The sequence below is a fragment of the Leptopilina heterotoma genome, unplaced genomic scaffold, assembly GCF_015476425.1.
Source record: "Leptopilina heterotoma isolate Lh14 unplaced genomic scaffold, ASM1547642v1 Lhet_6, whole genome shotgun sequence".
NCBI classification, from domain to species: Eukaryota; Metazoa; Arthropoda; class Insecta; order Hymenoptera; family Figitidae; genus Leptopilina; species Leptopilina heterotoma.
Genome location: NW_025111137.1, coordinates 6,207,467 through 6,235,026, shown reverse-complemented (window position 1 = coordinate 6,235,026; position 27,560 = coordinate 6,207,467). Strand labels below are relative to the sequence as shown.

General features: G+C 29.9%; 1 protein-coding gene across 6 annotated transcripts in view; it reads left to right on the top strand.

Moving 5' to 3' along the window:
- The first annotated feature begins 5,209 nt into the window (after window positions 1-5,209).
- The window catches only part of LOC122509087 (glutamate receptor ionotropic, kainate 2), a 129,831-nt gene continuing 107,480 nt past the window's right edge, over window positions 5,210-27,560 (top strand). For all 6 annotated transcript variants that reach the window (XM_043622849.1, XM_043622851.1, XM_043622852.1 and 3 more), the window contains exons 1-2: window positions 5,210-6,191; window positions 15,638-15,944. In XM_043622849.1, coding sequence (XP_043478784.1) covers window positions 15,872-15,944 — 73 coding nt within the window. In that variant the 5' untranslated portion in view covers window positions 5,210-6,191; window positions 15,638-15,871. The remainder of the gene's footprint in view (window positions 6,192-15,637; window positions 15,945-27,560) is intronic.

Below are 27,560 nucleotides of genomic sequence, written 5' to 3'. Positions count from 1 at the left end.
AAATTTCAAATTAACAACATGTGTAAAAATTGCGTGTTTTCTTTACTATCTTTTTTCTATACGATTAATGAATCTTAAAACTTTAATTTACCTACTGATATTTTTCAATAAAGTTATAAACAATTGCTGTAAACAAATTACATTTTAACAACAATTGAATATAAAAAAATATTTTTTTTTCTTTTAATATCCTTTTTTCTATGTCATTTCTATGTGAGAGTAATGCCAATACCAGCATTTTACCTTCAGTTATTGTAAATAAATAATTTGTTTACAAGAATTATTTATAACGTTGTTAAAAATATTGAGAATTAAATTTAAGTTTCCTATAGAACCCTATAGAAAAAAGGATATTAAAAGAAAAAACTGATTTTTTTTTATTCAATTGTTGTTAAAATGTAATTTGTTTACAACAATTGTTTATAACTTTATTGAAAAATATTAATAGGTAAATTAAAGTTTCAAGATTTATTAATCCTATAGAAACAAATAGTAAAGAAAAAAACGAAATTTTAACATATTTGCTTGTTAATTTGAAATTTGTTTATAACAATTGTTTATTGTTGTTAAATGCTTATGGTCTATAATTTTCACCTCGAAGATTCATTAAGAGAACAGTAAAAAAGTCAGTGGAAGAAGACACTATTTTTCAGCTTCAATTATCGTCAATTCTTAATTTGTTTATAAAATTGTTTATAACATTGTTAAATAATAATGTTAAACAATTTTTATCCTCAACATTCATTGCAACTATCAAAATAAGAGCGATATGTAAAGAAACAAATTTTTTTCAATATTTGTGACTTTAAAAAAAACAATTTGTTTATAAAAATTGTTTAAAACATTGTTAAATTAGTCATAGTGGTAAAATTTTTGTCATAGATGTTATTTGTATACTAATTTTAGTCATTTGTAACAAGAAAATGTGTCGAGAATTTATTTTTCTGACTATTCAAAATTTTAGATATTTTGTCGGCCATTTTTGAGCCGCCATTTTGAATTTCGAAAAAATTAAAATTTCCAGCAATGCCTAAATGAAAGGTCCATTTTGGACGCGATATTTTTCAGTCCAAATTTTTCCTGAAGCGATATTATATTAAAAATTAAGAGAAACATTGAAACTGAATTCATAATGATTAATGAGTAGGATTTATGGTATAAGATGAAAAGGATTGTAATTATTATTTCACAAATAAATAAAAAATTTAAACTTTAAGAGTGCATAACATTTAATTAATTGACGATTTCCTGTTCATTTTAGTGACAACGATTGTACGAAATTCTTGAAATGACAATGTTGAATTTCCGTATTCGGACAAAGAAGATTAATATTTGAATCTTCGCTAGATGTGACAGGAGAAGCTATTATTACGAATCTCAACTCTGCTAAGCACCAAGAAGGCCAGCATTATGTCCTCAATGTCATCTTTTACACTGTTCTCAATGGAGAAATTACTTTCATTAAATTTGCTTCCAACAGTCATATTTTACTCACATCTCTCAAACCATTAAAATTTTGTGTAGAAAAAAATTTTTCTTGATAAAAATATTTAGATTTATAACTAAATTTGTTGAAAAATAATTAAATTTTATCTATTGGATTAAAAGAATTGTAAAGTACTGTTAAAAATCAGGAAAATCGAAAAAGATGAGAATTGAAAAAATATTACTAATAAAAATGAAAGAATGAAACAGTGCTGAAGAATATAATGATCAAAGTTCAAAACGTTTTTGAATTCGAACAAATAACGTTTTTGCTTTATAGATACCAGATAGGATGTGTTAGTTTGTGAATGATCCTTTGTTAAAGTGAAAAACTCTTAACTCTTTGGCAGCTTGCCAAAAAAGAATGAAAAGTTGACGAAAGTATATCAGATTTCTGAACAATAGACACAAAGTATTGGTGAAATGAATTGAGGGCACCTTTTTTTAACAACGAAAAGAAAAAAAAAAGGATAAAGTAAAAACAGCGACGAAAAATCTAAATAAAAAGTATTTTAATATTTTACATTTATCGTTCTATTGCTGATTGAATTTCTACTGACAATTCTCTTTTTTTGCTTCATTCTTTTTAGTCTAGATGGGAAGTGGAAAATTTGCATAAACCTTGGAGAGGCCTACTTCAAAGGTAGATAGCTAAAGCCCGTATTTCTAGATTATATGGGGGATGATCGCTCTTGTCCTGCTCGACTTGCTAAAAACCACACCCTTTGACTGGAGTATTCCTCTTTCTATGAAACTATATTGTCGGGTTCTGAATTTTTCAGGTGAATGTCTCTTATTTCTACAGTTCTGGTGTTACTTTTTTCTCGGTTTGAATCCTTTTGACTTCTTGAGAATACTTGAGATAGTCTTCTTGGTTTTTACAGATCAGTGATAATCAGTGTCATCTTTTGATCCAGTCATTGTAGAAATTAGATCTGCAGTCATTGGAGGTTTTCGGTGATCATCCAGATGAAACTCTGTTGGTGGAAGTGATCTTCAATTTAAATTAGGAGGTCTTTTCTTCTGGCAGTTTTGGTAGCAAAACTTGAAGTAGGTTTCTCTCAAGATTTAATTTTTTGAATTAAAACTTAACTTGCCGATAGATATTCGCATATGTACGTAAATGAGCAGAACTTTTTAGAAGCTTTTCTCGCTTTATCTATTGTACCCCAGGGATCGAATCTGGGACCAAATTGATTTTGATTTTCACTTAGAATTGACTTCAAATTTCAAAATGAATTTAGCGTCAAAATCAATTCGAAATCTAAATTAATTTGACGCCAAAGTCAATTTGAATTCCAAATCAAAATGCATTTGACGTCAAAGTCAATTCAAATTCGAATTCAAATTACATAATTAAACCACTGACCTTACCCACACAGCATCGAAACTCTTCTAAAAGTTGAAATTACCTTGACTGCACTATTCGGAATCTTTAGTCACGAAGCTCATTAAAGTTAAAGTAATTCTTTAAATTTAGACTTTTTTTCAATATTTGATGCGAAAGTTGACTGAACATTGGATGAAAATTTAAAATTTCTTAAACTCTCTTGCAATGTTCAGTCAACTCTAACGTCAAACATTGAATAACATCAGACATTTAAAGAACAACTTCAAGTTTCATGAGCTTCGCAACTAAACATTCCGAAGGTTGCAGTCAAGTTGATTTCAACTTTCAGGAAATTGTCGGTGCTGTGTGGATACATTTGGAATCATAGAGCGCAAAAATCCCTAAGTATCAAGTTTCATGTGAATCCAATAAATTTTCAAAAATCGTCGACCATCTTGAATTTTAAAAATCTGTTATTGGATTCATATTCAGAGACCTCAAAAATACCCCGAATATCAAGTTAAATAGGTAAAAATATAGTTCCCCATTTCGAATATTGGAAAATTGTTATGAGATTCGAGTTCAGTTTCTCTATGGGCATAGTATGACGCATCATGAAAAGAAGAAAAAAAACATTTTTTTTTATATTTTATGGCTAACTATGAGGAAAAGAAAATTATTTTTTGTATATTATCAAAATAATATATACAAAATATAATTCGAATAATATATTCGAAATCTTCCTTAACTAATATATACAAAATTTTTCTCTAAAAAATTCGATTTTTTGACATTTAGACAAACGTAGAGCCTAAAATTCTAAATTGATTTGCAAGATACTTTGAAATATTATTAAATGGGTTAAAATCTCGACATATATTTCAGAAAATTTCAATACATTAAGTATTTTTTGAAATATTTAAATTTTAAACAAAAATTTGATTTTTTTCATATTTAGACAAACGTAGATAGTCTAAACTACTTAACGGATTTTTAAAATATTCTGAAATATTATTAATTGGGTCAAAATCTTGATATTTATTTCAGGAAATTTCAAAAGAATTAAGTATTTTTTTCAATATTTGAGTTTTTCTTTGAAAAATGGGATTTTTTGAAATTTAAACAGATTTAATCAGGTTAAAATCTTGATATACATTTCAGGAAATTTCAATATATTAAGTATTTTTTTTTATATTTGAGTTTTTCTCTATAAAAATTAGATGCAAAAAGTTCCGCCAAGTAAAAGTTTTTGCAAATGTCCAAACAATTAGTGAAATAAAAGTTTACCAAGTAAAATTTATAAATAAAGTTTTAATATTGATTTGTAATAAATATAAAATTTAATTTAATGATTAACATATAAGCAGCTAATGAAATTCAATAATTCGTTTTAATAAAAAATTTCAATTTCAAGCAATTTTAAGATCTTAGAGTCAATAATGTTTCTAATTTGTAATTATAATGAGAAAATATTTTGTTTTTTTTACCATGTTTTGTAATACATTGCCCATAGTTCAAAAATTTTAAAAATTCATTCTTTCACATACTTTGTCAAACTTTGTGCCATATTTCACCATCCTTTATCCATGCTTCTCATAAATTGTCATCTTTTACCCCTACTTCCATTTCCACACGGGATATACAACAAAAATAAAAATAATTTTTGTTTGTACCTATTTTTTCCAATTGAGAATATTTTATTTTTAATCTTACATTTTTTGCAATCGGTAGACGCCATTTTTGTCCGCCATTTTGAATTTTACAATGAGCGTGTGCTCATTGTGATTCAAAATTTTTTTCTAAGATTAGCTTATGATCCGTCTATGACTCCTTAAAACTTTTGTTTCTCCTTTCAGGAGTCATCTACGATTTTAATTATAGAATGTTTCCTTTTTTGAAGATCAAGCCCATTGTACTATTTTTTGAATCTAGGTCGAAGTTTTCTCGTCATCCAAAGAAGAATCTTTCATGTCTATAAATAAATTACGAAACAGTATTAAATATTTTAATAGGTTTCAAGAATTATAAGGTTCTACAAGTGTTTCTAATTCTCCTGCTTATAAAAAATAGAAAGAGACAAGTTGATAAATAAAGAAGATATTTCAATGAAAAAACACTAAAATAAAATAAAAAAAAAACATTAGTTTTTCAATTTCTGACATGTATGTATATATAACTGTTAGAAATAATTTACTCAAATCTATATAAAATATAAAAATTTCCATTTTCATTGTGAGAAATATTTTAAAAATTTCAAGTGTCTGAAGATTTTAAGTTTTCGAGGACGTTTATCAAAAAGTCAACGTGAGTCGTAGTCTATTCTTCACAATTTATAACGACTAGTGGTCAGGTCTGCTCTCCACTAACCCAGATAAAGTGACTAGGATTCGCGGTATGGTATCTTCTCGCAAGTTTAAGGGGGATGTTCGGAAGGAGGAAAAAGGTGGAATGCGTGCGCAACTTCCTAACTCTCTCTCTCACCCTCTCAACATTCCCTCTGTCCGTTCCTCTGTCGAGAGGATTTACCACCCTACAAAACTACCCCAGCACGATTCCACGCTCGCGTCCGGGTAAATCCTGGTCGCCAGTGCCCGCGCGTCTTCCGCGATTGTCGGACCGCGTTTCCAAAAAAAGTGAGAATATTCTCACACTTTTCCAGAAATCCCCAAAAATTCAATCACTTTTCCACGTGAAAAAATTACGACTAAAAAAAAAATTTTTGAAAAACTTAAAATAAGTGCAAATTTATCCTTAACAAAAAAAGTACCTATATTCGAATGTCGGGAGAAAACCGGACGCCGTACAAATTTTAATTGTTAAATAAACAATTAAATATGATTCGAAACAAATTGAATCAACATTTGTTGTTCTGGATTTACCACTGTTTGTATTTTTAAGGTAAACTCCTTTTCTCAACCACATAATAAATGTCGAAGTGTAAAAAAAAAAGTTTGTAAATTTTCCCCTGAGTGTGAAGTTACAAAATAAAATGTTATTAATCAGAATTTTATTAATAAATTAATAAAAATACCAAAAATACAATTAAGAAAGTGTTATCATTTTACGAAACAATTAAAAAGTGAATAATGAAAATGTTATCAGAAACTAAAATATATATTTAAATTTTTATACAGTTTAAATAATACAAGGAGAAAAAAGAAAATAAACCGAAATGAAAATAGTTAGGAAAATAGTTGAGTGACATTCTTTCAAGACAACGAAAATTCATTGTAGAATGAATTCCAGAAAGTTTCTTATTGAGACACAAAAGGAGGAAATTAATCAAAGTGAATCGATTGTGAATTAGAAAATAAAGAAAGAGTGATGTTATGCGATCCAGACAAAATACCAAGGATCAAAATTAAGTCCTGATAAAGTAAGTCTTCATTTTTTTTGGTTTCAATAAATTACATTTTGAAATACAATATAAAGAGCTACAATAAAGATAAATTCAACCAATTTGATATAAAAAATGTAGGATCAAATAAAAAATCAGTCAAAATTTTTCCTATTAATTTGATACTTTCAAGAAAACTTTGAAACTAAAAGAATACTAAAAAATAAATATCTCGAAACTAATATCGATATCTTACGAAATATTTATTATTAAATAAGCGATTGTCCTCGATTGATAATAATACTAAGGCCACAAAGTCATTGATGCAACTATACGCTTTGAGCTTTAACTATTATAATTGGATTATTGTTATTCGGGAGAATTATATTTCGAAATTCGAATTAGCATTAGTTTTATTCGATTAAAGTGAATCATGTTCCTCTTTTATCAGTTTAATTGCATTGAAATTCATCTTTGCTTAAATAATCGCGTTCAATGGATAATCAAAACTTTGAACAATAGTAAAGCAATAAATATAGACAATAAAATATGATGGCGTATGAAATCAATAAATCTGTATTGAAAATCAAAGTTTGCACGCATCTCTCTGCATATATTACGTAACTGACAGCACTGTAATTTAAAATTCAATCTCAATAAATTGTTCATGTTTTTTATCATTCAAACTTGTCAAGATATGATTTTCAGGGATAATTTAATTTTTCCATATTTGCATCAGGATTTTTTTTTTTTTTTATCAAAAAATAAAATTATCTGCAATTATGAAAATTTACAAAATAAAAAATTTACTTTAACGGACTGATGATAAAATATAATATAAAATATTTTATCCTTTATGAATTAAATTTTCCACTACGAAATAATAATTTAATTTCGAGAATTTTTAAAATATGAAAAGAGCAATTATAATGTAATTTTAATTTCTGTGTTTTTTCTAAATATAAGGAAGGAATGATAATTTGAAAAATTTGATTTAACAAACGTTTGAGTTGAAAGTTGGGGTTTTAAATTATGTGAGCCAAAACCACTTTGCATCTCACATGCTTCATGTTCGCATTACAGTCGTAACCATTGAAATAGATGCCATTAACTCAGAGTCTCCTGCAAATATTCATGTCATTATAAAATCCATTTTATTATGCATTTGGCTAGCTTAGTACATTAAGCTTATGTACATACGTATCATTTTTTAATCCGTAATGAATTTTTCTCTAAGAAATCGTGGTAATGTAAAAAGGGAGAAAAAAATATCTCTAATTTAAAAAGCCATGATTTTATTATTAACTCATATGTTATTAAAAACTTTGAATAAAAATAAACAATTAATATTTATTTCTAATTTATTTTTAGTTCTCTTTGCATTGTTTATTTCAATTTTTATTTTTAATTTAAACATTTTTTTTTGTTCCATACTTTGTTTTTAATTATTTGATATAATATTTATTTAATCTTAAAAAGCTTTTATGATTACTGACTAAATTGTTCAAAATTAAGTTAACTTTAAAATTTAGCTAAAATTAATTTAGTACAAGGGCACTTGACAACAAACAAAACATTGCAGTTGGGAAAAAATTTTTAATAACTCTAAATTTCCTTTCCATTATCTAAAAATGTAATTACAAGGACAATTTTTAGGGAGCATTTTTTATCTCAACATTTTACAAAAGAGTCATATTGCTTTTATGTTTTCTATTTTATTTTGCGCCTTATATGTATATGTATTGTGAAACATATCTCGAACGAAAAAACACATGTTGGTGTAATGTTGCTGGAGAACAATTTCTACTTCCTCCCGTTTCATTCTCACCTTACAGATTAAATCTTACCACCTGGATACTATGACTTTTGATATGTATGAAAGTGTCTCTCTGGCATTATTTCAATTTCCACTTTTGTCCCCTGACTTTTTCTCAGAATTCCTGCTCAATCAGAAGTTGATTCAAGAATCCATAAATTGGTTTCTTTCTGAGAAAAAAATTCTACTATTTATAATACTCAAAGATTGCTAATATTTTTTGGCAATATCGAGGCAATATTGCAGAAATAATGAGGCTACTTTGGAAATAAATATTGTAGCAAAACATTGAGGTAACATTGCAAGGAAATATTGCAGCAACATTTAGGTAACCTTGCCATGCAATATTGCGGCAACATTTAGATAAACTCACAAGCCAATATTACAATAATATTTAAGTAACTATAACAGGCATTATTTACCTTATATTGCAGAAAAATTCAAGGAACCTCGCAAGGAAATATTGTAGCAACATTTAGGTAATTTTAAAAGGCATTAAATTGCGCAATATTGCATTAAAATTTAAGGAACCTTGCCAGAACATGATTAAAGAAACATTCCTCTGCAATATTCATACAGTATTACCTGTAAATATTGTGACAATATTGCATCAATATTTTTTAGGGTCTCTGAATCCAAATCCGTTGTCGAAAATTCAAAATGCAAAATGGCGGCTTTAAAATGGCGACCAAAAAAATTTTAAAGTTAACGAATTCGTAAACTTTACCATTTTTTTATCGCCATTTTGAATTTTAAATTTTTAAACACGGACTTGAATTCAGCCACCCCAAAATCATGCAATATGACAATGTCATGTTTTTTTTTAATTTTTTGAACATTTATGACACAAAAACTTCATTTTTACTGAACTGCAAAGAGGATAAAGAATATTTTGACATAGAAAACAAAAGAAGATTAATTCCGGACCTGAAAATGGATCCGATATTGCTTTAACAAAATTCAAAATGGCGGATCTAATATGGCGGACGATTTTTTCAAAAAGTGATGGGTTTCACCTGAAACTTATGGTAAATCGAGGATTTAATAAAATTCTTAGCCAAATTGCAATTATTGTCTGAAAATCTTCCTCAAATCAATGATTTTCAATATCTACTATACTTTAAACAAAATTTTTCCCAAAGAATTCAATTATTTAAAATAAATTTTGATAAAATTGTACGAAAATATTTAATTTCTTTGCGAATTTTCAAATTCTTTTGCTTACAATTTAATTTTACGAAATTTCGATTATTCTGACATTTTTCAATTAAATATATTAGAAATTAAAAACTTTAAATAATTTTTAAAAATTCCATTAAACTTTTAAAAAAAAAATTAATTCTACAAGAATTCAATTATTTAACTACAAAAATAAATATTTTATTAATCAATTGAATGTTTCTTAAAATTGAATTTTCATAAAGACTTTTATCAACAAGTTTTTAAATAATTGAATTTCGGAGAAAAATTTTATTATTTATAAAGGTAATTAAAATTTTGACTTGTAAATTTTTTAACGTAATTGGATTTCTGCGAAGAATTTTATTAAAATTATTTTTTAAAAAAATGAATTGTTAAGCAAAGAATTTCATTAAAATTTTTAAAAATAATTTAATTCTCTAAAGAAATTTAAAAAAAAATGTATTGAAAATAATATTTAAATTCAAATATAAATAAATTGCAGCAAAAGTTTTTAAAATAATTGAATATCTTTGATAAATTTTAATGAAATTTTTAATAATAATTACATTTTTCGAGGAATTCCATTAAAATTGTATTAAAAATAATTGAAATTCAGCATTGAAGTTTATTATTTAAGAAAATAATTGAATCCCTGTAAAAAATGTTATTATTTTTTAAAATAATTCAAGAATATTTTATGAAAATAATTTGTAAATAATTGAAGTCCTGTGAAATTTTTAAATTATTTATGAAAATAATGAAATGTTTACGTAGAATTTTATTAAAATTATTTTTAACTAATTGAATTCTTTTAGGAATTTTTATTAAAGTAGTAGATAATAAAAAATCATTGAATTGTGGAAAGTTTTTGAAAATAATTAAAATTTTGTAAAGAATTTTATTACTTTTGAAAATAATTGAATTTCTGCAATAATTTGTAATTACTTTAAAATTTAATTTGTTTTAGTGTTTTTAATTAAAATTCTTCTATAAATCCATTATTTTTCATAATAATTTTAATAATAATTTTAAATATTAAAAAATTTAACTAAATTTCAAAAAAATTTTAGTTTAAAACATTTTTTTTAAATCTAAATTTTTTAATATTTCTAATTAAATTAATTTAAAATTGAAATTTTACAAAATTTCAAATCAAAATCTTTTGCAGTTCATCTACTTATGAAAATTGTAAACGCAATTCTTTTAAAATTAAATTAATTTTAAAATATATAAGTAAAATTATATTTCAAGAATAAGCACAACTATTTTCCAGGATTTCAATCAAAATTCCCTGATTTTTCCTTGTTTTTTCAAGCTTTTAAAAACTTCCTGACATTTCCAGGTTTCCAGGTTGCGTGGCAACCCTGCTTTAAGGACATTAAAAATTAGTCTAAGAAAAACGAGAGAAACAAAAGACACTGCGCTTAATTAGACATTTTGTTAAATCGAAGGAATTATTTTTCCGAGTGTAAATTAATTTATTGGAGAGTAGTTTACATTAGGCGCACGAAGTTAGTTCAGTGATTGGAAATTGGGTGTAAAAAAAGGTGTGATGCATGACCCGGGATTCACCAATAGATCTTCTGCAAGTAATGAAGCAGCACGCTCAAAACAACAAGACGAAGAAAGCGAGGAACAAACAAAGTCACGGGAGGCAAAGTTGCTGTCGCTAAATTGGGTTAGCTCAAATCCCTTTACGGCAGCTCTAATAGCTAAAGCGTGAGGTGCATGCGGAGATGTGAATGCTTACTAGTCAGACTTCAGTTTGAGAACCTCAACATGTTACACTTCTTCTAAAGAAATGTTCAGAGAAGGCAAAATTGCTTTTACATTACATATCATTTTAGAAGGACTGTTGCTTGCTAACTAAAAGTTAAATTCTTTGAAAAGTAGATAACCTAACTTCTTGAAATTGAAATTTTTCTCTTGAAAGAAAATTTTTTTTTCTTTAAAATTTTTCTATTTAAATGTACTTTTATTTATTTATTTATTGTGAATGGAAAATGTAAAAGCTTATAAATTTTATTTCAAAGTTCATTCAACTGGAAATAAAATATTGAAACGAATTTTAAATTCATTAATTAAAAATACAATATTGAAATGATTTTCAGAAATAACATTGCTATTTTCAAAAAATTTCTTTCTAATTGAATAATGTTTGGAGTAGTATTTAAAATTGTGAACTGAATAATGATAAAAGCTATAAAATAGTCCATTTTCAATTAAATTCAATACCAAAAGGTGAAACTTTGATCTATTTGACACGGAATGTTTCGTTAGTCACCATGAAAAGGATCGAAAATTAGTAGTTAAATGAAATAAATTATTTCATTATTAGAATTCTTTTCTTTTGAAATACCTCATTTCTTTCAACACTGTCTGTTGTTAATAATGTTAATAATGTTAAATTTCCGGGTAAATTTTTCCAGTGAAAATGTGAAATATTTAATAGACTATTTGAAAACTTTTCTAAAAATACATATAATGAGAAGATGATATAATATTATTTTCTAGAATTAATTATCATTACTTATTAATAATAATTATTTCAGTGAATGTTGAAATTTTAGAAAGATTAATGATGTGTGAAAATGTTTAGTCTTTTTTCAATTTGAATAATAATAATAATTATTATTATTATTTTGCTCGTCACGAATTAATTGAAATAGAAACTGTCATCCACAAAGCCATTGTTTACATTTACAGTTGGATTTTATTAACGCCTTGCTTCTGCGTCAGCTATAAAAATATATCTGCATATTGTTTGAAGTGAAAATTACGTGGAATTTAAATGAACAACAAAAAAGGCATTTTAAATAGAAGAAAATCGATAATGGGTGTGTCGAATTGTTAAATGTTTGTTAATCGAGAATAATCATACATAACAGTAGATGAGTTATTGATAGGCAGTTTAATCAATTATGCAAATATTTCTGTTTTTAATTACTTTGTCAAATAGTGCAACATAAGGTGAGAAAATTTGGTCAATATTACATGGTAATATTACGAATATTAATATTAGGCTGACATCATCAATATTTCTGCAATATTCTCAATATTTATATGCAACATTGACGTAATTTTCATACTTTAAGCAGCTTAACTTTGCCAGTGGTAGGAAAAAGCACTTTATTATCAGTTTGTTAATCTCTCTATGCGAAATAAATAAAAATTTAAAATAATGCCTCATTAGTATAAAGTGAACGAGAAAACTTTTTTTTCTGGCAATTCATTATAATTTTGATTGTCAGAAAAAAAATATTTAGAATTAATTTTTAAATTGTTTCTTCTATATGAGTAAAAGCTTTTAAAAATTTGAAATTGTATGCTTTAGAAAGACGTGCAAAAAAAGGAATTCTGTTTTTTTGTACCCAGGCTTTGGTAAGCCACCCTGAAAACCGCTTATTTCGGTATTATGGAATGGCGTCGTTTTCCTGACCCTGCTAACTTTCTAAATAATTAAATTTATAAATATACAGTTTTTTTTCACTCTTTGCAACATCTCAAAGTCTTCTTTGCTTCTTCAAGCATTTTGTTGATACAGTGTTAAAAATTACTGAAATGAACTAAAAATTTTTATTATTTGTCAACATCATTAACATGCAAGAGAGTAGCGAGTGATTGCTGTTTCCTTTAATTACTTAAATTGAACGTCTCTTTAAATCAACGTTGCATGTAATTAAATTCTTTAAAGTTGTTATAAAAAATACAATTTAAAGAGGAAGCATTATAATTAATTAACGAGAACTCATAGTTTTTATAAAAATAACACGAATCTGTAGAAAAATAAATGTCAAGATTTATCAAATTGACTAATCTGAAACTTGCCTTCCTTTTATTTTTATTTAATAAGAATCACCATTGTCTTGGTTTTGGGACCTAACACCTGATCTGGTTGGCATGAAAAACCTGCTTCTTCAACTTCCTAATATGCGGTTTTATTTCTGGCTTCCACAAAATTACGTTTTGATAAAGGACTGATTAAGTTTTACTCCCAATCTGCAAATCTGTGATCAGTACTATCGCACTTTAAAAACGTTGATCATCTGTTCGTTCGTTTCGGTGTCTGTGGTGAAAGCCTCTTTACTGGTGTCTTCTGCGAATGTAACAAAAAGATTTTTTTTTGTAGATCTTTTTTTTTATTTATTTTATTTTTATTAAAAAACTTTTCCTTGCACAAAAAGCAGGTTGGGTTCTTTTTACGCCCATTTCCCTTTTTTTTAATTGGGCAACACATATAACCAATTTTTACGTGTTCCAATTTCTCCAGCCTGTTCGCCTCTTCTGGGTTGATGTCTACAACCTCGAGCTTCATCCCTCGTCGGTTGGGTCCTAAATCCGTCACTCTTATGCTTCCTGGCTTTCCCATCACTTCAGACAACACTTGTCGTACCTCTGCTTCTTGGGTAAGGCAATCCAAATCGCGGATCTCGAATGTGACTCTTCGATTTTATCGACTGCACCTTAGCCATGCTTCCAACCGCCTTGGTGACCTCAGCGGTGAAAGCGTCCTTGTTGAAGTCTCCTCTGATCTTATTCAGAAGGTCTCCCTTCTTTGTGGCTTTTGCTGATACTATTCTTGTATGGCAGACGCCCTGGTTGACCTCTTTGTGAAGTTTACCCAGAACCTCAGCATATGTTATTCCTTGGCCGACTCGGATCAGCACAGCGGATCCTTTTGTTCCCATCATTTCCTCGCGAGAAATCTCTGGCTCTGGTATTTCCGTTTCCATTGGAGGCGCTTTTTCCTTCTTCCTCATACCGGCTTGGGTTCAAGTCTCCTCTGGACTGTCGCCCTTTCTCCTCCATTTCTGAGCATCTCTTATGACGCTTTTGAGATTGCGCCTATGGTGGGGCTCCATCTCCTCCTTACGGTCTTTTGCCTCTTTCAGCAGGACTTCGATGACTTTGACTCCATCTTTTACCGTCCTATTGACGTTCTTCTGAATGTCGCAATATTTCATCATCTTTGCTACCTCCAACTCCATTTTGTAGAGGCAAGTTGCCTCCTCCTTTCTGAGTCGCAAGCATATCTCGCGAGTCTCTTCTATCGCCTCGTCGTCTACTTCTGAGTGGATAGCTCTATGTACGGTCTTTCCGCTACTGCAACTTGACACACTCAGAAGGCAAGACGCCTTCCCATTCTTTCTGCTTCCACGATGTTCTGTGGATCGGACATTTCCACAATCACCCGTGGCACTGAAAGAAATTGTGCGCCCCCACAATTTGTTTTCAATACAAATCTATCTAATAGTATTAAGCAGCAAGGGGCAACAGTGGAAACATTAAAACAAGATTATGATTTTTATCTAAGTAATACATTTTGATTTGCAGTGTCCGAGAACTTCGCAAGTAGTGATCCCCTTGTCCTGCTTCTTAAGTTGCCACAAATAGTAGACATCATGTTATCGACGTTGATTTCAATGCCAACTGCCGCATACATGGCCATTCTATTTGTTAGACTAAGTCACCTATTCCAAAGCAATATTTTGTCATTTTGTCTTTCGCCGATATTCGACTGTCACAAATACTTTGAGGACTACGTACCTTCGAACGTTTTTAAAACGAACATTGTTTTTTACCGAGAGGGTAGCTGATGTTTTATGATGACCTCTGCTATAAAAGACTCCTCCTTGACATCATTTTTTATTATATAATGATCAGGAGATATTCTTCCATAGTAGATCTCATTATCACCATTTTCCTGTAGCTAATATCTGAAATAACTTCCTACAGAATTTGCTCTCCTTTTCATTGAGTCCAGAAAAATTTAACGATAAAAATAAAGATCTTTGATTAACGTTAAATTATAACTTATTTTGGAGATTAATTTTCTATTGTTTATGATGACATTACTGATGATTTAAATTACAAATTAGAAAAATCGTTGTTTGCAAGAATCTGTTTTATTTATCATTTCCCAAAAGTAGAACATACCCATGTAAAAAAGTCTACAGAGTGGCAGCAGAAAGTATGATGGTTTAAAGGATTAAAAAATTATGGAATAATAGTTTTACGTATTATTTGAATCACCAGACTTTCTGCAGACAAAAGCCTGTTGAAGATCCGCGGAAAGTTCGCAGACATTCTGAGGACTTTTTTTTTTTTACTTTGGAATACTCCATATAGAATCAAGTCTAGAATATTAAATGTAGAAATCAAATGGCAAATTTAATCTGAAACATGTTTTATTCAATTTCTAAAACTTCTTTTTATATTTTTAATTCCTACGAGTTCAGAAATCAAAATGAAACTATACACAGTGGGCTTCAAAAAAGGGAATCCATTTTCTTTAGAGCAAATACATTAGCACTATGAACTTTACTGTCTAAATAAATAATAAATATAATAAACAATACAGAATACCAATTTAGTAAATGAATAAATTATTATCATATAATTCTGCTGAATAACATGTGTTTTCAAATAAAAATTTTATTAAATTTTATGAAATGACGAATAAAATTTTTGTTCTGTTTGTTTTCAGGTAAATATTCGGATGATTCGGAATAATCGATTGTGGAGAGGACATGATGGACGAGGGAGAAGGAGTGTCCGTTGTGGCGTTAAATTATCGTTGATTGAAACAGTAGCGGGAATTTTTACAATTCAGTTAGTGAAGTTAGTGATTTTATTTAAAGACCGTTTAATTAAGTCCAGAACAATGTCATAGTCCGAAGTGTGCGACAGTGCGCGCAAGTGACGTTAGCGTTAGAACACAATGGCCCTACTGTTCGTTATAATTGTTATTTTGGTCACTACAGTAATGTCTTTGCCACCAGTCATAAGAATCGGTAAGTTTTCTCAGTTAATAAAATAAAAATTTAATTAATAAAGACAACTATTAAAATTTTATTCTCGTAATTTAATTTGGAAAAGAAAGTTTATAATTTATAAAAGAAAAAATTTTTCGATTCTAGGCTAAGCAATTAATTTACCAAAACAAATTGTTTTACGTTTGATAAAAAAAAAGCAATTTTATTTTTTAATCAAAATTGTTTTCCTTTATCAAAAAAATTTTTTTAATAAAAATGAACAAAAAAAATAAAAAGAGATTTTATAACATATGTAGAGTAATAAAATACGTCAATTATTGATAAATATTTATGTATTTATTTTTCTTCGGTATTTAAAAATTGTTTGCGTACGCAAAATTTTTTGTTGATTTGAAATAATATTCGGTTTGTTAAAAACCGAATGGCGGTAAAAACTATTGACAGGATGTATTTTTTTAACTTTATTGGCTTTTGATTTTAAAATATTCGAAGATAAATATTTGTAGAGGGTCAATTTAGGAAACATGACATTGATAATCAAGATTATCATTTGTCTTAGTTTTTCAATTTCTTCAATCTGTTTGGTGATTTTTGGTTGAAGACGACTATTATTCTCATACTAGACTTGTCCTTAATGGATGATTTTAGGGGTTGTAAAGGACTGACTGATTATCTGCAAATTTTGTGAATCTTGCATAGAAATCGTCAATCCACTATCGCAATATTTGATGAAATTATGACAAGAAAATGTTGTCAATATGATACGGAATTCATGATGAGCATATTTGTCAATCCACTACTGGATTATTCAGGATAATTGTCAATCCACTACTTGATTATTCAGAATAATTGTCAATCCACTACTGGATTATTCAGAATAATTGTCAATCCACTACTTGATTATTCAGAATAATTGTCAATCCACTACTGGATTATTCAGAATAATTGTCAATCCACAACTGCATTATTCAGTAAATATATTTGTGCTTGGCCATTTTGAACGCAAACAATGAACGAAGGTAAACAAGAAACTAGTAATACAATTTGAATACGAAGTAGAATGATTTTAATAAATTTTAAATTACAATGTTAATAATTCATTTAAAGCAACGACAATAGAAGGGTTTGCTTATCGACGGTTATTTTTTTCTTCTTGCTTTTTGTTGGTTTTTTCTTATTGGTTCTTTTCAAATATTGCATTCTGTTAGAATGAAAAAGTTCAGGTTGGATTTTAAATGTTACCGTTTTGATCCTCTGACTGCAAATTACGTACACTTCCAATCGCTTTGATGACTTTTGCAGTAAAAGCCTCCTTGTTAGGTGTCAACTACGATTTTAATCAGAAGGTTCCTCTTCCTTGTAGGTTCTCGATCCTACAACTCTCGTGTGGATGACGTGTCAATTAGCTTTCATGTGGAGTTTGTTTACTTCGTCAGCAAACGACTTTCCTTTGATGACTCCTATAACCAATGTTGATCCTCTCATTACCTTCTGCTCCATTTTCTTCTAAGGGTACTTTCTTTTCCTTATTTTTTTTTTGTCACTTCGATTTTACTTCTGAATTGTTGGATCTTTTTCTGCTCTTCCGCGCCTTCATGAGAACAATTTTGATGCTGATATATAAGCTTTCTTCTACTCTCTCGTCGTTCCTTTCTTGATGATTTCCTAAAGGTTTTTCAGTCTCCTTTTCATCATTCGGTTAAAGTTCTTTTGGATGCTACAAGACAACCACTTCACCTTCTTGTTCACTAAAAGGACACTGGTGTCGTAATTTTTCGTTTTCGAACAGTTCATCTAATCCAATCAGCAATAAATTATAAATTTCATCTCCAAAACAATAAAATCTAACTTATTGTTTTGGAAAATTAAAAGTTGTTCACCCAATGCCTAGAAAGATTAACTTCTCAAAAGAAGCATAGAAGGCAGAGGTGAGTAAAATAAGATAGCAGGAGAGAGAGAGAGAGAGAGAGAGAGTAACTCGGTCATTTAATTGGTAGAATTTCAATGGTGAGCCGCGAGGAGAAACTTCCCGGCAATTTCCGAGGCCGATAACAACAGCGACGGCTGCCAGTTAACTTGAAAAGAGAGAAGGAGAATTCTAACAGTTCGAAGTGAATTGTATGCGCAAAAGTGAGAGAAATAAATGAAAGAAGGAGTCTCAAGAGTATCAACAGAGAAGAAGTTGAACGAGGGGAACGGGAAGTGAAGGGTAAAGGCGTTGTTAGTGGGTGAATCCTCCCTTGCGTCTTGAAATAATTCTAGAGACGAAAATTATACGGAACTGAAGAGATAATGGGAAGCACCTAAAGTAAAAGTAGTAAGAAAATTGCAAGAGGAGCCTGTGCGCGTGAATGTTTATTTTTAAATGCTTTCGTATTTCACTCAACTACAAAGAATGCAGATCTTTCTGATTGGTTCAATTATAACAGAACACTGCCTCTTCATAAATTACTCTCTCGTTTACAGAAACGATGGTGCAATTTTTCTAACAGAGAAATGAAAGGGGAGAGAAAAAAAGGAAGAATTTCACCTCTGAAATGAATTATTATTATCTCTTTTGTTGCAATGAAAAAAAAAAAAATTCTCTAATCCATTCCAGTGAATAATTATCATTTGAAAAATGGTAATGGGTGTGAATTTTCCATTTCTAGTTCTCAATCAATTTCCAAAAACTTAGCTGTTAAATCTTCATTTAATGGAATTAATTTTTGGAGGTGATAAACCCCTTGATAACATTTGTGTACAGTGTCACTATCTCCTTTACACTCGATATAGTTGGCCGGTTGCCATAACATTTACATTTCCGCAAGAGAGTTTCATTGTTCCACACTTTCATAGGTTAGTTGGATTACACACAATGTTCCTATTACGTGCGTCTGCAATGTTTATAAATGTGCAAATTGCCTTTGATTAGCTAAATACCCGTCTAGTCACTTACTTCCTGTTCCTATAAAACCATCAAAGGATAAAGTGATATAATTTCACGTATTTACAACCTATACGAAGGACGAAAAAAATTTTTCAAAACTTATAATTCTGTATATATAAGACAAAACTTTCTTAGCTCCTTGTTTAATATTTTCTCGAGTTATAAATTCACCACAATTACTGCTAATGCAGTGAAGGGAAAATAACTTTAACTTGTGCGCGATAAGTGGCAAACACATTAGAGTAAATTCACCCTAATGCTCGCTAGACAGAAAGCCCGATGCACAGAAACTTTTTATCAAGAAATTTTGACATTTCCGTTCAAGAAGCGACTATTCCCAATAGAATAAATTCTAAATATTTTAATAAAAAAAAATTACATCTCTCTCTCTCTCTCTAGTAAATAACATTTTTTTAATATTAAAGAAGCCTGTAAAAATGTTTACAGACATAACAAATTGTGGGAAAAATTATATTATCTAAAAATGTAAAATTTTACCTATAAAAAGAGAATTTTTTTTTAGAAAACAAATTTTTTTTCTAGTTTTTTTTTGGAGAAATTCAGTTCACACGATTCAAGGTAGAATAGTAACCATTATAAGAACTTATGATACTTGGGAGTTTCCTCTCCTTTTGCGTCTGACAATTTCCCTTAGTTACGGAAAAGAAATGCGAGAGCGCTCCCCTGTGGGCAAAATTCAAAATTGATTTTTCAATGCAGACTGACTCAACCATTGCAACCTTTTTTCATATGGATAACAAATGACAGTTGGGTTCTACACACAAGGGAATAACTTTGCATTTTGATCACAGAAGAGCATAGCCCCTTTCCTTTTTAAACTCTGATATGGATTGTCAAACATTAATATTTCTTTTCACGTGAGATGGTAAAAAATAGTAAAAACAGTTTAAAAAATTACCACATAATACTAAACAGTAATTGAAGAGGCCAAGATTTTTTTGCCTTAATTTGTATTATTAGATTCTGAGAAAAATAATTACTTTTGCAAGTTTTTTTTTTGAAAATTTGGCCAACTTTTCTGGCACTTGTCCATACAATCAGTTTTTTTTTTCATGGAGGAAAATTGCCTCTTATTAAAAAGTTGGTAAATTTATTAGTCATGGGAGTTTCGACTGAGAATTTGCTAATATGAAAAAAGTTGGAAATAAAGAAAACGTTCAATTTTGAAGATAATACAAGAAGTCGTATATTGTAAAAATTATGTGCTAAAGAAGCTGGTGAATTTTCGTGGATAGCGTGAGTTTTCAGAAACTAGTAGAAGAAGAAGAAAAGAAGAAAAAAAAATTTATATATTGGCACTCGAAACTCTTCATGTTCGATATCTTTTGCTGGCATTCTTTGCAATTGCAACCGCAATTGCGTCTTGGAATCATCGTCGTCGTGGAAGACGCTATACTTGCTCGTATTTGAGGCACGATCAAGCGACGCTTCTAGAATTTATACCCAGACGGTTATACTGGTTACGTAACGCCGCATCGTTACCCGCGACGTACACCTATAACGTTTCAAGTTTTATTCTAATATTCATGGTGTTGAACTATCAACGAAATCCAGCCAGAATTTAGGTGAGATTTTCCATCCAACTTTCACAAATGGTGCAGTAAATTCTAAACGATTATGAATAAAACTATATTTTCTATTTGTTAACCTACTTGTTAATTACTGTTTTTCAAAAATTTGAATTACTGCATAACTATTTTTTCCAGCTTCTTATATTTTAATTCTACAATTACGCATCAATCCCTTGAAGTCGTCCCTGATGAAGATGGTCTCGGAATTCCAATAATAATTTCCTTATGAATTTTTTGAGAATTCCAATTCACTTCCAATGAGATTCAAAATTCAGAAATTCATACCAAGAACAAAATTGAATCTGATCTAATTTTAAAGTAAAATATTTGTGCACTTCCGATCCTGAAATATCCAGTTCTATTGGTGACTTATTTGTAACAGTTTACCTTTCGACGTAATCTGTTCAAAGTAACTTTTTCAAAAGTAGTTGCATAAAATTGTTTGAGAAATAATTATATAATTAGCCTTTTACGTTGCGTTTAAAGTTACTTGATCAGAGTCGCAACGCTGACTTGTACAGTGGTGAAAACTCTTCCTCGACTGATTCCCTTTAATGTCGGAGAAGTCCTTAAGAATTTAAAAGCGAGTCACTTAACTAACACAAAAAAAGGTGGTTGCAAAAATATGTAATTAACGGTTTTAAGGAAAACTAATTTAAATAATTAAATAAAGTGTTACTAATTGTAAACATAGCTTGAAACTTCTTTTAAAACCTTCCTGTCGGAAGATGGATTAAAGAATTCTTTTAAACACAGTTCCACCAGGTTTCGTTAATTCTATGTGATCAAATAACTTGGGTGTTGACGACAACGATCCACAGTAATAGTTTCACTGAGTTTTAAAAGCTCTGAATAGAGTACAGCTTGATAGTCCCACCGTATATATACAAGATACAGTGAATATTCCCCCATTTGAGAAAATATTTGCCTCTAATTTTTTTAATTTAATGTTTACGATAAATTTAATCAATTAACGAAACTAACTTTTCAAATATTATCAATATGGCAATAAATAACGTTCAAATATCAATTTCTTAAGTTCTTTCAATAGTCACATGGGAATTCATCGAGAGTCACTAGTGGGATTTTGGAAAACTGAGGTCCGCAAAACTGCTAAAAGATTTTTAATTAAAATTAATGACACTTAAAAATTTGAACTCCCTATGACGAATCTTTATCAATAGTCTGTAATTAATTATCACGATTGCCCAATTTTTTGAAGACAACAAAAGTTTTGAATAAATTAGACAATCATCAGAAAAATTTAAAAGCTTTAGCTAAGTTTTTAATGTGATGTGATTCAAATCAAGATGGGTCACAAGGAGATCTCTTCTCGTCACTAACTTTGATTTGAGAGAATAAATTTCCCCAAGGATGCTAAAGAGAAATATTTGTTACATTTAGTCATCAAAAGTTATTATTATAAATTATTTAAATTTCTTTGGCATCAATTCTAGCTAGTGGAATTTAATATTCGAACTCTAACTTTTCCAATTCATTCTCAAGAGAGTTTCAAACAAAAACCAACGTTCAACATAGAGACAAAGTGCAATTGATAATCAAACAATTCTATCATTGACTTGTTCTTAAACTCGATCTACTTTTGACTGGATAGCGACTTTTGACAGGATAAGAATACCAGGAATAAATTATTAAAAGTCAATTTACTTTACAATTTGCTTGCGTGTAAAACATGTTCCAAGCGTAGGTGATCTTTATGTTTTTGGGGTCGCTGATTACAATGCCTGTGTCCGTATGAACCCATTACGTCAGCAACAAGGTCAACTCAAGGTCAAACATCTTAATTTGAAATATTTAATTTTTCGACCACGGATTCAGAAAGAGCGGATAATTTTACGTCCGAATAAGTTTTGACTGTTTTTATGAACCAACCTTTAAAGGTCAATTGTAGACACTTTCCTCCGGTCCTCAATGAACGAAAAACACTTTAAAACACATAGTTAACGAAAACAACTATCTATTAATAAAACTCAAAATTCAAAATAATTAACAAACTACAAAATAATAAATCAAAGTCTCAAAATATCTCTCGATTACGACACTCGTCAAAAACCTCGTCACGACTACTCGGAAACCCGTAGGTAAGTGTCGCACCATATCTGATTGTCCCCAGTAGGCTTCCTCATTATCAAATCGTTTCCTTGCTTTTCCTTCGCAATTTTTGGAAGAACCCTTCTTCCTTATCCCCACGGAACGTCAACTGAAGGAGACTAGGAAAGGGTCGCTGACCATGTGACGTACGCTGACAATTAATCATGCGCAAAATCATTTAAATTCTGATTTCACGAAAACTACAGCTCTCCTCACACGCTGTTACGAAAGAAATATACAAGTAAAGAGACTTGACAACAAACGAGACAGACCTATGATAAGAAAGAGACAAACAAACGACTCTCTATACGCTGAAAATGTTTTTCCTACACATGGCAAATTAGGCAGAGTAAGTAACGAAACACTTCGTTACAAATTGACCTTTAAAGGTTGGTTTATAAAAATGGTCAAAACCTATTAAAACGTAAAATTTTCCGCTCTTTCTGAATCCGCTGTAAAAAAAATATTTCAAATTAAGGTGTTTGACCTTGATGCTGACGTAATGGGGTCTTCAGAAGAAAGCATGTTAATAGAGGCCTTGCAGTTTAATTCGATTTACTCCATCCACATTCTGTTCCAATAGACTTCTAGCAAACTTTAACATAGACTAAACTTATTTTTCACAGTAAGAAATGTATTCTTATCTATCTACCTACCATCAGGGCTAAGTACCTGGGAGTAATCCTGGATAAAAAGCTGAGTTGGAAAGAACATTTCGAATATCAGTATGGAAGGTTCTGTGCTGCTTTTTGGGCGTGTAGAAGTGCTATAGGTTCATCGCATCGTAAGGACTGAGATCTAACAATGTCAGTTGGCTATATCAGATGATTTTAAAACCCAGATTTCTAAACGCGATGATTGTTTGTTGGTCTAGGACTCAACTTATAACTGTAAAAGACAAACTGGACCAGCTTCTTTCAAAGATTCTTTGCATATTGCTGCGGTGTAAAAAGCGGCTCTTACTAAGAGCAGGCTAACCGCGCAAGGAAAGAGGAAGTCTGGTGGTAAGAACACCGAACTTCCACGTTCAATTCTATCCTTCCTACAATTAAGTATGGTGCCAGATGGAATGATCAAAAGGGTGAAATTTAATTCCCGCTATAAGATACCTTCCAAAATGGACTGGAAGGAGGATTTTCCACTTGGGGACAATATACGGACCGCTTCAAAATGGACTGCGGTGTAGGTTTCAGAATTTATCGAAAAACCGGCTGAATTAAAGTGGATGCGTTATTGAGACAATATGCTACGGTCTGGCAGGCTGAGTTCTTTGCAGTTTTGACGTGCGTCCAAATGTTCATTCGAAAAGGAACAAAGAACAAAAGGTATTTGTGTGGTCCTTAGGGCTTTAAAAAATTCCACATTAGAATCGAAATTCGTCTGGGAATGCCGTAGTATACTGGATGAGTTGGGTTCAGTAAATAAACTTTCATTGATCTGGCTACTGGGTCACTTGGGAATTAAGGGAAATGAAAGAGTTCACGTCTTGGGAAAAACAGGTTCCGAGATGGCATTAATAGGTCCAGAACCAGCAGTGCACAATAATGCCGTGCTTGGTTAAAGGAGCCATAGAAAAATGTGGTCACAAGGAACATGAAACATATTGGGCAGGAATTGGGGTAGGAAGGCAAACGAAGTCTCTTTTGGGACTAATACTGTTGAGTACTAACCAGGAGTACATGAGGCGAGCGAGTGATCTCCTGAAACTCGATAAGATCAGAGTTAGAACCTTAATTCGTCTGCTTACAGCTCATGAACTATTGAATTACCATCAGCACAAAATAGGGAGACAAGTTTCACCTATGTGCAGATTGGTTGGCTAGGATCATACATTTTAGCTTGGACCAAACAATCATAAACCCTGAGAAAGTTGGCAACTTATCGATAGAAGAGATTCTGGTCTTCTGGAGGAGAACAGGACTCTAAATAAGTTGCATTAAAACGAGCGAACTAGAGTTTGGTGCAATGGGTATTAACCTAAGTGCCTATTTTCTGTATGGAGACTTCGGATAGAGTTCGGTTAATCAGATTAATTAGATTTGATTACACCTATCATCAAAAACTATCTGGAAGTAATAACAGCACTAAGAAAACTGTGGGCAAACTGCAGTAGTGGGGGTAAGGCAGAAATGGTCTAGTTATGAAGTCGTGTCTAGATTCCTCCAAATATCGTGTTTTGATTCTGCCAAATTGAACCAAATAGAATTGTTTAAGGGGTTTCCAAAAAAAGTTAATACTAGAAAGGGAATTGTTCAAAAGAAGCGCTCAGAGAGCATAATACATACAATCATCATTTAGAAAAAACAGTTTTTTCTTATTAACGTATAATAGTTCCGAAATATTCTCCCAAAGTTTCGAATCGATTTGACGAAAATTGAAAGACAAATTGAAAAACAAATAACCCTGAGACCACTCCCCAAAAAAAAAGTAATCTACTATAACCATATCTTCTTCTTTTTTTGTTGTCACGTAATCCTGTCTCGTTTTATCATGTCCCCACGATGGAAAGTTTTTTTAACGCCTCAAAGAAGAATGGTTTGAAACATGAAGATGATATTAATATTTTTTTTAAACAAAACTTTTTGTATAAATATAATTAAGCGTTTTTTTTTCTAAATAAAAATTCTAGAAAAACTTTCCGGTTTTATCATGACTAAAAAATGAAAGTTTTTTGTTACTTTTAAATTAAAAATTTGCAGATGTTGAAACATAAAATCCGCTCAAGTTATTTAAATATATTTCAAATAAAGTTTGAAAAAGATGATTTCATATCGTTTTATAGAGCTGTTAAATGAAATTTAAAGCCTTTGTATATAGACATTTAATTTCTCGTTTTAGCTTCTGTAATATTTCTCAGCAATTCATATTAAATGGAACTTTATACAAGCGCCTCATCTAGTGGTTGTGCGTTTTTTCAAAGGAGCAAAGAGTCTTCCGTTATTTCGCACGCCTTAATAAACCTCTTTATTCTTAAGACCAGTTCCATTTAAAATAAACGAAAGTTTTTTTTTTATTATTTACTTTGCTTAATTAGTAAATAATAATTATAAATAGTAATTTAAATCCTTTTTAAAAATAAACAAATACCTAAATGAAAATAATGAAATGCAAATATTAATATTGAAATCTTAATGTTTAATATCTTAATATCTTAATATCTTAATAAATTTGATATTAAAGAATTAAAGAATACATTGCAAAATAATGTTCAATTATTAAGGAAACAATTATAAATGTGTTTGTTAAAATTTTCCAATTTTTATATTTTCTTTTCAGAGAATAATTTCTCGAAGCAGTGTTGCATCACCTTTAAATTGTTAGCTTAAGATTTTTAAGTGTGAAACATGTATTTAATAAGCGTCTTGATTGCAGGTAACGTAGTTACATTGTAGCGTATATTATATGAATGTGAGAAAATTTGTTAGTGCATGTAAATCTCTTGTGAAGTAAAATGCTAAATTGCAATATTGGCATTCCTTGCAGGTATAGGTATCGGTTTCAGCCTTGATCCACATTGTACACACACAAACACACTTTATTTTTATATGTATACACACAGAGCCAAATGACGATCTCTACTTTAAGGCAATTGTTGTTCACGCTTCTTTTAAATCAAAGCAAAAACCAAGTAGAAACGTTTGCAATCAAACTTACACTTTTAAAAAGAAATGTAGTAACTTCCTCTCTTGACGTTTCGTAGTTTTCATTATTTTATTGACTTCTTTAATTATTATTATCATTGCTAATGCAATAATAATAATAATAATTTTAGTATCCTTTTGTAATGCTATATTTATTACATTTCATAACGATAATTGCAATAAATTTATAACAATGAATTTTTTTTATAAAGATAGAAAATTTCGTAAAAAGACATCTTGGGTTAATTTAATTTCTTCAAATAAATGCTTGATGTGATATTATATTCTAATCAATCAACTGTCAATAAAGTTTCTGTTTATTGAACTTGACGCATAAAATACTTGGGCACACTTAAAAAGGTTTTTTAAATCTTGGGTAATGAACCAAAACTTTTGATTTTGTATACGTATATCAACACTTGCTAAGTGCCACAGGTGTATTAAAATATATCAAGTGAAAGGTCAGCGTGCCGAATTTCCTTAGTTTAAAACTTTACTATGTTTTTTAGCTGGAATTATGACGATAGTGAGATAATTCCATGGCTAGTGAATATTAATTTATAAACTCCGAGATTTAAAATTTATTCAAAGATTATAATTCTTGGAACAAAAAGTAAAATTCAGATGAATATTAACTATTAAGAGTGAATTCTTGGTTTAAGTATTTTTGAATTTCTTTCATGTTTTTAAATAAACTATAAGTGAGGCTAGCAGAGTATAAATATATAAGATCTCTGGAAAGTTTTAGTCAATTTTTTTCTACTGCAGTTCCAGCAGCAGGTAATGCATCATCAATTATACAGAATGTAAAATATTAACGACGGATTATCTAACGTACATGCGTTAATGGTAGAAGCAAGGATTTCAAGGTACAAATTTAGGATCTCTGGGAGTCCGTATATAATTAGATTTCGTACTTTGATTTCGAATTGACTTTATGGACTTTATGAAGAGTTCGTGTTTGTCAGTTCATGTTGAAAATAGTATATTTATTTGTTTATTTATTTAAGAATTAAGACAAAAGTTTTGTATATAATGTGATGGGAAAATTCAATCATGACGTAAGTTTGTGAATTAATTGATCGAATATCCTAAAGCCATCCGTGTGGAGTTAAAAAATTATAAATCGGGGCAAAAAATGTGTGAGACCTTTTCAACAATTAAATCACTTGAAACTTGTTACTCGGGGATTTTTGGGGTCGCTGGACTACGAAACTTAAGTCGGATTTTCAAAACTAAAAATGGCGGATCCAATATGGCGGACTTATTTTTTAAAACTGATCAAATTCACTTAAAATATGTTACTCGGGGGTTTTTCGGGTAGCTAAATAAGAAAATGAAGTCAGTTTTTAAAAATTCA